The sequence below is a fragment of the Helobdella robusta genome (assembly GCF_000326865.2).
Source record: "Helobdella robusta unplaced genomic scaffold HELROscaffold_97, whole genome shotgun sequence".
NCBI classification, from domain to species: domain Eukaryota; kingdom Metazoa; phylum Annelida; class Clitellata; order Rhynchobdellida; family Glossiphoniidae; genus Helobdella; species Helobdella robusta.
Window position 1 is genome coordinate 55,966 of NW_008705551.1, and position 10,797 is coordinate 66,762.

Below are 10,797 nucleotides of genomic sequence, written 5' to 3' on the forward strand. Positions count from 1 at the left end.
CGTAGTGGTGCTTGTGAGCGAGTTTGGGTGAACCTGTCCTCGCCGATTCTGCCAGCTCCTCTGCGGCCACCATGGCTACTATGTCGCTACCCCCAGGGCAGCATTCGAGAGGTGTCTGTTGTAGCAAGCGATTGTCAGCCGCCTGTCGAGTTGCAGCTAGACTGTGGACGCTCAAGTAATCGAGCGTCAATATGTTAGCCGGTTCGGGTCGTTCCTCGTCGATACTGTCGCCCACACTCATGCTCTGCTTCTTATTGTAGTGGCGGTATTTATTCGAAGTCGCAGCGATTTCTTGCTGCACGGCGACCGTAGAACCGCCGTGTGCGTAGCTGTGTTGATAATGATGGATGCCGCCGCCGCTGCTGCTGCTGGCTGTCGATGTTAAGCTGTTGTTATGTGAGACGCCTTGGCGATAATCGTTGAAAACATCTTTCGAGGCAGTCACACACGGTTTGAACGTTACGTTACGCATAGTTGGAGGCGATCCGTAGCGTTGAAAACTTGACCTCAAGGCAGAACTCGCAGTCGCCTGACCGGATGTAGGTGGTGTAGTTGCACTGCAAGCATTGGATGACGCAGACGATGACGTCACGTCGTCGTTTTTGTTTGCTTCAACAGCTGTGGCGGTCGATACTTTGCTGGCGTCCAGTCGGTTGCTACGAGACGAAAGGCATGCAGCGTCGGAGTGAGTTGATGTCGTTGATGTGGATGGAAGCTGCGAGGTTGCTGAGGTCTCCCTGAATAATTGGTGGGCAAACAACGAACGATCATCCTAACAAATGAATAGAAAGACATTGTAATTACAGCACCAACCATCATCTCTACTCACCTTCTCACCAACAACATCAGTACAACTACAAACTTAAAACAAAAAAAAACTAACTTGAAAGAATGGGACCTCAGCCCTTCACCGTCAACCACCTTGACGCTGCTGTTGTCGCCACCGAAAGAAAAATTTACAGACTTGGCGTCTAGACTCAAGTTTGCAGACTCGCTGCTCAGACTAGACCTCTTATCCTGCTGTCTAGACATCATCATCATCATAGTTGTCGTCTGAGTCATTTCCGCTTGAACTTCTAATCTATTGACGTAGTATTAATAAGTTTTAAAAGTTATGCAAACACTAAATAAGGCACAAACAACCGGCCAGACAATCAGACTAGACAACGAGACAGATAGACAACCTATTTTGAAACCCGACATTCCCAGTGTACAAACTCCCAGACAGACTTTCAGCTATGCACGATCCGGCCATGGCTTTGTGACTGGCCGAGTCCCTATCGCAGCTATCTTCTCTGATTGCCCCCACCCTATCAAGATGGCTGCCACTCGCACTGAGGCTGTTAGTCATGACCAATGACATCTCTCCAATGCTGGGGCCTATGCTGGGATTGGCCACGCCTCCGTGAGCACCCTCCACCACGCTCCGTGTCTCGGCGAATGTTGCTGATGTGGTTTTAAATTTTTTAGTTGGACCGTGTGCGTGCGTGCGTGCCATTTATGACATAAACAGAAATGAAGACAGAGACTGAAATTGTAGCACTTACCCTTGAAAAACATCAACAAAACAAAACAACAACATCAACAAAACAAAATAACTGCAAACAGCAACACAACTGAACGAACAACTAATGAGCAACAACAGCAGCAGCACAACTGAACTGTTATTAATATTGGAGTTAGCGCCATCTGTCCTGGCTTCAGTTTCATTGAAATCGATCTTGACACCGCCGGAGTTTGTCGTTCGCACGCCACAGCCACCACTGCGACACAACGAGATCGGGACCACACCGTACACGTAGGCCAGCAATATCGGAACCCCTATCCCTGATAACCATGATGGGAGGTCACCATCATCAGGTCATAATAAACAACCAATCGACTAATCTAATGAAATAATAGACAACTTCACCAGCCAGCCAATCAAATATCAGGTAACTTCACCAGCCAGCCAATCAGATGGAAAATAACTAAACTGACCAACAGCAATGGCAGCCAGCAAGGGTGATATAAGAATGGAAGAGAGGACACCTCCAGTGGTTGCCAGGTTTCTTTTGTGAACCGTCATGTAACTACACTTCGAAAATACCTTCAAGATGAAATACAAAATTACTAAAAAAAATATGAAAATACAAAAAAAGACAACAATTCAAAACATTTTAAAACAATACTTAAACATTATATACAAAAGAAAGAAAACTAAAACCACATCAGCCACAAACAAGCCAGCCATCCAATCAAATCAAACCAGCAAACTCTCGACCAACGAGCCAACTCATCAGCAAGCCAACCAACAAATGAACCAACCAAACAAACAAGCGCTCACCCTTTTGCCCACCCAGATTGGTACGCCGATGATGATGGCGGGTACTGCGATACCGGCGATCAGGGTGATACCAACTGGCGCTCCCACGAGCGTTCCCAACTGCCAGAGAATTTTTTTCTTGCGACTCCAAGGTTTTTTACCCCAAAACGTACAACCAGATGGGCTGTTGGATTGGTTGGTTGGTTTGGTTTGGTTTTATTGGTTGGTTGGTTTGATTGATTGATTGGTTAATTTGATTGGTTGAACGATGAAATGAAAGAAAGAATAAATGAATGAATAATTAATAAATAGACTGATTATCGATTGATGTATGGATGTATTGTATTGTAAAAAATTGTTAAATTAGTTAGTAGACAGATGGTTTGATCATCAGTCACTCGACTCGAGCAGTAAGCAGACAAACGAGAAATGATCAAAACAAACAAGCAACCTCAAATAATGAAGGTCGGAAATTTCCTTCATACACAGCCAGCAGAACTCAGCGCCACAGATGGCGCAGGTCATGTGGTTGCATGAGCCGTCGTCCATTTTCACAATGAAGGCCTGACATCTTGGGCACGATTTTATGTCATCTGCCAACGAAATGGAATTAAAATGATTGATTTAAAGTTGTAAAATGCTTTTTTCAGTTCGTCATTTCAAGATGGTATTCAATTTTAACCATCCAACCAATCAATGAGTTAATCAATCGGCCAGCCAATCAAGCAACCATTCAACTTGAGTAGCTATAACTAACCAATCATACAATAAATCCGATAAAACACTATAAATTAATTAATCAACTAATGGATTAATGGATAGATAGATGAATGAATTAATAAATTCGAAAATAAACAAACAAACGAACAAATGAACGAACGAACGTACGAACGAATGAATGCGGCGACAACCACAGAAATTTGGCCCTACCAAGGAAACCAGCCATTTAATCAACCCAACAACCTACCAACACTAATCAGCTAATCAACCAACCAACCAATCAACCAACCAATCAATCAATCATCCGGCTCTACCCTAACCCCAGAACTAACTGTGAGGAGTTGATTCCTGACTGAAGGATGACCTGAGGTTCGACGATCTCTCGGCCTTCGCATCATCACACGTCTGGCACGGGTGCCAGTATTGTTTACAGTGGTAGCAGAAAGTGGCCCCACAGCCCGGCCTGCTGCATGAAAGTTTGGGACAGCTGGCACAGCCCGTTGCTATGACGACGTAGCTGTTAGGGCGAGGAAAAATTGCAATAATATTATGACTAACTATGGCTATAATTAGGTAATAATTATGACGACGGCAGTAATAATAATGGTGGTGAAGATAATAATCTGTGAGGGAAGAAGTGACAAACTTGCAGTCGGGGGCAGGGCACCACCTGGCGTCGGGGTCCGACACAAGCACCCTCCTAAGCATAAACTCTTCATACTTATTATACAGGTGGACATCTTCGTTGAGTATGGCCCGTATGTCGTTCGGGTGCAGCTGCTCCGAACATTCGGGGCAGGCGACGTTTATCCTCGACTCTGTTATCTCAACTCTCAGGTACTGCCTCATGCAATCTCTGCACGATCTGTGACTACAGAGGGTTGCACTTAATTGGGGAAAGTTAGATTTGGGCTGGGGTAGGGTGCAGAGGGGACATTCTATTAGGCTCTCAGGTTTTGTAGAAGTTTGTGGCTCTATTGTAACACTTGCACTACTACCAAGAGTTTCAGATGTCGATGGCTGATTTGTTGTAGCTGATGTTGTTGCTGCTGCTGCTGCTGGGTTGAAGGATGTTTTCCTCCATGACTTTGATTGGCTGAGCTATAAAAAGAAAATGATTTCTGAGCTAAAAATAGGTATATGTGTTTTTGTTTTTAAAGCAAAATTAATACAATTCTTATCACCTTAAATGGTAATGTTAATAACTTAATTGACATTGTGAAGGAGTTCCAGAAGATGAACGTATATATCATTAGTATCATATCATTATTACAATGCATTGTGCTGTACACAAAATTAGCAGTTATTAAGTACTCCATTCAGAGAAAACTGAATCATATAATGATTACCATAAAAGTCAACTTCACATTTTCTTGCATTTACTATGAGTAGCTAACATAAGAATGAATGAATGAATGAATGAATGAGTGAGCAAATAAATGGGTGAATTATTTAATGAATGAGTGAATGGGTAACATCCATTAAAACTATCATCATCATCATCATTATCATCACCATTCTCATATCATCCAATGCTTTGTCATCATTATTCACATAGAAAGTCATTAATGTTCATATTAACTTTTTGAATGTCAAATGATGAAACACTGTACTAATCTAATGGCATTTATAAATCTTTTTCATGATCTATATATATATATATACATGTGTGTGTACGTGTGTTTGTGTGTGTGTGTGTGGGTGTAAATATATATGTAAATAACCTCGTTTGAAGGTGATCCCAAAACCTTAACACTGGCCTGGGGCAGTTCCAATTCAGTAGCTTGCTGCTGCTGCTGTTGCTGATGCTTCTTTTTGCTGCGACTCATCAACCTCTGGCCATGAATATCGTTGAAGACCCTTCTCAGCGAAAACCATCTGGCAGTCTTGTTGGATGACGTTGTACCAGTGGACCTCTGGCTCTGAACTGAGGCCTGCTGTTCGACTGACGGTCGAGATGACACTGAAGTTATGGATGAAGTTGTGTCCAGTGTCTCTTTTTTGCCTATTTTGCCTATTTTCTGCATTCTGTTACGATACAATTTTTGTTAGTGAAAGATTAGATTACAGAACATAATAAATGGCCAGTCATAACTTGATGCTAATAAAAAATGAAACATTCAGCAAGGAACATCATTAAAAATCATAAAAGTTAATCAAAGTTTAAAAAAATCTACTAATTTCAAAAATTCCAAAAACAAGGAAGAGAAAAGAAATTAATTAAATAAATAACAAACCTGTCTGTCCAAGAATTACTCCCTATCTTAACTAATACTAATCCGACATTTTAATTTAATTAATTTAAAATAATTTTTAAAAATTAAACTTAAAGTGTCTTTGACAATTCGAATTAAATAACTAATTGAGAATGAAATGATGACATTTTTAAAATTCGAATTGGTAGGAAAATTCCCCTTTTACATTTATTCAAGCAAACAATAGGAAAAAATATATATGTATAACATATATATATATATATGAATGTATATTATAAATATAATTATATATATATATATATTATTTAATTGTACGAATATAAACAAAAATAACGGCCAATGTTTTTAAAAACAATAGGACAAAAATTAGGGAAACCAACTAAACGACTAAACAGCAAGAATGCATAGGCTATTAAGCGTTACAAAAATTAAAAAATATCCATTTAAATTTAAAATTTATATTTTTACAAACCTTGATGTAATTATAAATTTTTTTAAATTAATAAAGCTTATATTCAATTAATTAATTAATCACTTTTAAGGACATTTAAATTGAATATGTGTAAAAACGGATTTATGTTTGATTGATAAATTGATTGATTGATTGATTGATCGATTGATTGATTGATTGATTGATTGATTGATTGATTGATTGATTGATTGATTGATTGATTGATTGATTGATTTACAATATACTGATCTACTGATCAATAAATTGGATGATTGCTCAATGAATAGATACTTACATTAATACTTACGTAGTCTGTCCAACAATAAATTTCAATTTTATCTACTCTGAAAATTTAAAAGTAAATTTCTTTAAGTCGTTTTTAATTTATTTAAATCTGTATTTTTTATTTTATTTCGTTTATAATCATCACTAGAGATATTTTGTCGACATTTTAATTGTTTTATCGTAATTTTCGTAAATTTTTGATCAATCGAATATTAAAATAGAATAAAGCGATAAAGAAGCATGGCTCCAGATATAACCATCAATCAGCTCACAAACATCTGCAAAACTCTTGAAGACCGATTGAAACCTCTGCCGGAAAGGTTCAGAGCACTTTTTACTCTGCGAAATCTCGGCGGGAAGGCGGCCATTGATAGCATATCTAGGTGCTTTTCTGATCCCTCGGTTCTGCTGAAACACGAGTTGGCCTATTGTTTGGGGCAGATGCAGGATAAGTATGCTATTCCTACTTTGATAAACGTTCTGGAAGATGGCAGTCAAGAAGTTATTGTGAGGCATGAAGCAGGTTTGTTTGGTTATATTATTTTTTAATTATTAGTACTCATGCACTTTTTAATTATTTTACAAAACATGTTTTTTTCATTATTATATTATCTTTTCATAAGAAGTGTGGTTTTATTGTTCCATTATTAATATTTTTATGTAATAAAATTTCTGAAATCAAACTTAAAAGTATTTTTTGTTTATCTGCTAGTAACTTTTACTAATAAATTTATGCTTTGTACCTTTTACTTTTATGTAATATAATAGTACTAGACCATTAAACCATGTTTTGTCAATAAGGAGAAGCTCTGGGAGCTATTGGTTCTTCAGAAGTTTTGAATGTTCTGGAAAAACACAGAGAATCACCAATCAGAGAGGTCTGTTTCAGTATTTCATTTAATAATTTGTTTATTATTACTACAAATTATATTTTAATTGACTTTATAATTAATTTCAGATATCAGAAACTTGCCAATTAGCGATAGCTCGATTGAATTGGTTGAAAAATAGAACACCAGAAAACCCTCAAACACAAGAAGAGAGCACAGAAACCACAACGAACCCTTCAAACGTCGTCTACATGTCAGTCGACCCTGCACCTCCGGCAGTCATCAGGGATGTCCAACAACTGAAATGCCTACTTTTAGATGAGAAGCAGTCACTATTTGATAGGTACAGAGCCATGTTTGCATTGAGAAACCAGGGAGGACCAGAAGCTGTCAAGGCCCTGGCTCAAGGTTTATACATTTGAAATTAACTTTTTATTTTAATTGTTTCAATATAATTTTTATATTTTGTTTGTATTACAAAACCTTTTTTTTATCAAAAAACAGTATAAATCATTAGAGAAATAACGTCTACAATATCCTAAATAGCCTTAACTGATTTGATTCAATGCAAATGATATTCACACATCTTATGTTTTTTCCTCTCTCTTAGCTCTAAACTGCGATGGAGCCCTGTTCAGACATGAAATTGCGTACGTTCTTGGTCAGATGCAGGATGCCGATGCAACAGAAGGGCTACTGAATCGACTGCAAGATCAAAACGAAAGTGCCATGGTGAGGCACGAGTGTGCTGAGGCCCTGGGTTCCATAGCCACTGACAAGTGCGAGAATGTTCTGAAGAACTATCTGAATGATGAGGAGGAGGTGGTCTCACAGAGTTGTGAGGTAGCCTTAGATATGGCCAACTACGAAAGATCCGCCAGTCAGTTTGAGTATGCTGACGGCCTGACGAAGCAGAGATTGGAGAGACAAGTTGCTGAGAAATATGTTTGAATGTTCATTCCTCGTTTTATTTATATTTTAGGGTCGTTGTTTGTTTGTTTGTTTGTTTGTTTGTTTGTTTGTTTCTCTCTGCGTAGATCAGTTCATTTTTGTTGTTGTGATGGTGGTTTGAAATATTTATTTTACACTTGTTGAAAGAAAGATGAATTTTCAAATGTTTTAATAAAATGTGGCAAAAACTTTCTAGCATTCTTTTATTGACATTGGATAAAAACAAAAATAACGACGAAAATTTCCATCAAATTGAGAGAGCGCAACTTAATAAAACTGGAATGATATTTACACATACAGTCAGCCACGACGCAGTACAAAAAAGACACAGCATGTACACAAATGTCAAACGAAATCATCTCCATCATCCAGTTGTTGAAAACTCTTCCCAGCGAAAGGAGGCAGAGGTCCCTTGGCAGCAGGGGGTGGAGGAACCTGCCAACTGGTGTCCGCATCTTTCATTCCAGAACCGGGAGCGTAAGAATGCTCATAACCAGGATCAACTTGTGGATAACTTTCAGGTTGAATCAATAGTTGGCTTTTGCCTGCAGCCTGAGATGCTTGCGGAGCAGGGTAAGAAGGATACCCTGCGCTGTAGTCGTAGTCTGGCAGGCTGGATGGGGGTTCAAGTTGGTAGGTGGACATCTCGAGGGCTGCTTTCGTGTATTCATCCTCCTTTCTCAACAACGTGTCGTACGTTTTTTGAGCTTCCTTGTAGAGAAGTATGCCGGAAGCGAGACTGAAGAGGCCCGTTATTATAAGGAAGCCATAGCCCCAGGAGAGGAAGTTCAAGTCCGGTCTCGGTAGCCAGTAGCGGTCGTTCGTTTGGATGCCGAATATGAGGGCAACTACGAGTGTGACCATGGCTGTGAAGTTGGATGATTTCAATAATTTGGTAATTATTTGAATTATGTTGTTGTTATTATTTGTGGTGCAATGAAATTGGGTGGAAGTCATTTGTTGTAGGTTGCCTTTTCTGGCAAACATCTAACACATTTCACCACTAATCAATTCAATAACCTTCAAGCTATCACTAATCCAGCAAGAAATCCAATGCGAAAAACAAGTGTCACTAACTGACTAAGATCATAAGAGAGCCGGCCGAGAACATGCCGTAGGTTTGTAGGTACTCGTGGTTCATGATAGGGCACTGGTGGAGGAAGATCATGGCCACAATCAGGCTGGTCGTGATGAGGATGAGTAGACAGCCGACTACCAAAACTTGGCACGTTATGAACCACGCTGTTTGCGTTTATGTGTGTTTGTGTGCGTGTGTGTTTGCGTATGCGTGTTTGTGTGTGCGCATGTGTTCAGTTTTTTCTATTATCTAATTGATTAAAATGGACGCATCTTAATGAAAAATCATACTTTATAGAAAAATACACTAAAATTAATAACTAAAACACTACATGCGTGTGAAAAATTTTTGAACCACAAATGAGAAACTTTGCACTTACGCGGTGTCAGCCACTCTCTCAACTTATAATACTTGGGCTGCATGTCAAAGACCCACCAGCAGCCGCTGTACAGCTCCTGGCTGTCGTCCTTAAACTGCATGTATTTGTTGAAGCAGACGTGCCACAGTCCCATGTTCTTGAATGGACTCTCCGACATCGGCCATGTTTGAATCCAGTAAGGGCTGGCGAATGAAATGCAAATCGAAGCCAGGGCCATTAATCCACAAGCAAATCCGGCCCAGGCTAGCATCCCTGTGGGTGCCGGTTGCGCCTCTCTGACTGGATTTTGGTTGTTCTTCTGTGGCAGCATCTCTACCTTTCACTGTTATTAATTACTTTTTTGTTCTTCAGGTCAGTCTGTTGTGGAATGAATGGAAATTTTTCGGTCGGGTAAATTTGCTACATTTATTTACTATTATTATTATTATTATTCTTTATTATTATTATTCTATATTATTTATTCGTTATAATAAAAAATAGAGTAAAGAGACAGTACCTGTTATGCCTTAACTTAATTAAGCAAGCTGATGAACGCTTGTCGGTTCTCAAATGTTTTTTTCTTTGTTTATTTATATATATTTTATATCAACAAGTAGCTTATTTTTTTATAATAATTGAAATAAACACGAATTAACTTTAATTATTTTCACAGGGAAACTTGAGCAAGAGAACTGAATTATAAAATTATATTAGATGAAATTTTGATCAATTAACTCCGTTTAAAATGAATACCTTCAATAGATTGACAACTTTAAAAGTAGATACATACACGAACATACATTCTCACGTAAATAGCATACATATACACGTAGGTTATTTACCTGTAGTGTAAACATGCACACCTGCTTACCTGCTAATTGCTTTAGAGCCAGTGATGGCTAGATCGTTCATCTATTAAATATAAATAATTATATTATATTAATAATTAATTTATTTTCAGAAGAGTCAAACAAATAACATTATATTTATGTAAAATGTACTATCAAGGCACGAAAGTTTTCAGGTCTATGGGAGTATGTTTGTAATGTGATTTTTTGTGGTTGTGTATATGAAAGTGTGTATGTGTATGTGTGTGTACATGTGTATGTGTTTGTGTGTGTGTGTGTACGTTTGTGCGTGTACGTTTGTGCGTGTGTGTGTGTTTTCGACTTTAAAACTGTTTGAAGATGAATATTTTTTTGGTTTATCAATTAACCTTCTAAATTCTTGTGATGAAGAAACAGTTTGTTACATCTAAGAGCCAATTAGATTTAATAAAATTCCCGTGTGTAGGTATGTGCGCGCGCGCGTGTGTGTGTGTGTGTGATGTATTTGTGTGTGTATGTGAGTGTGTATGTATGTTTTTATGTGTACGATATATATTCATCAATTTATGTTCTGTTCGCTTGAGACTTCAAGTTTAGCAAGGATGCTACTGCAAGTGTGTGTATGTATATATATGTGTGTATGTATATATGTGTGTATGTATGTATGTATGTATGTATGTATGTATGTATGTATGTATGTATGTATGTATGTATGTGTCTATGTATGTTCATAAACTAATTTTTGCAACAGCAAGAAGCTTGTAGGGGATCCTCAG

General features: G+C 38.3%; 3 protein-coding genes across 3 annotated transcripts; 1 reads left to right on the plus strand and 2 right to left on the minus strand.

Annotated features, from left to right (window-relative positions):
- Positions 1-1,216: 1,216 nt before the first annotated feature.
- Positions 1,217-3,970, minus strand: HELRODRAFT_140431 (hypothetical protein; the record flags this gene model as incomplete). The annotated part of the gene is made up of 7 exons (XM_009033726.1): positions 1,217-1,385; positions 1,644-1,827; positions 1,981-2,072; positions 2,304-2,489; positions 2,757-2,898; positions 3,358-3,542; positions 3,672-3,970. Coding segments are annotated over 7 exons (1,257 nt in total), but the record flags the coding sequence as incomplete, so codon positions are not given.
- Positions 3,971-5,820: 1,850 nt separating this feature from the next.
- Positions 5,821-7,950, plus strand: HELRODRAFT_186235 (hypothetical protein). Its single transcript, XM_009033727.1, has 6 exons — positions 5,821-5,832; positions 5,893-6,050; positions 6,199-6,500; positions 6,779-6,855; positions 6,936-7,215; positions 7,418-7,950. Exons 3-6 carry the CDS (start codon positions 6,218-6,220, stop codon positions 7,756-7,758), a joined length of 981 nt encoding a protein of 326 aa, XP_009031975.1. The 5' UTR covers positions 5,821-5,832; positions 5,893-6,050; positions 6,199-6,217; the 3' UTR covers positions 7,759-7,950.
- A 153-nt stretch (positions 7,951-8,103) lies between these two features.
- On the minus strand, positions 8,104-9,465 carry HELRODRAFT_91254 (hypothetical protein; the record flags this gene model as incomplete). The annotated part of the gene is made up of 3 exons (XM_009033728.1): positions 8,104-8,606; positions 8,836-9,000; positions 9,216-9,465. 3 exons carry the CDS (start codon positions 9,463-9,465, stop codon positions 8,104-8,106), a joined length of 918 nt encoding a protein of 305 aa, XP_009031976.1.
- Between the last annotated feature and the right edge of the window lie 1,332 nt (positions 9,466-10,797).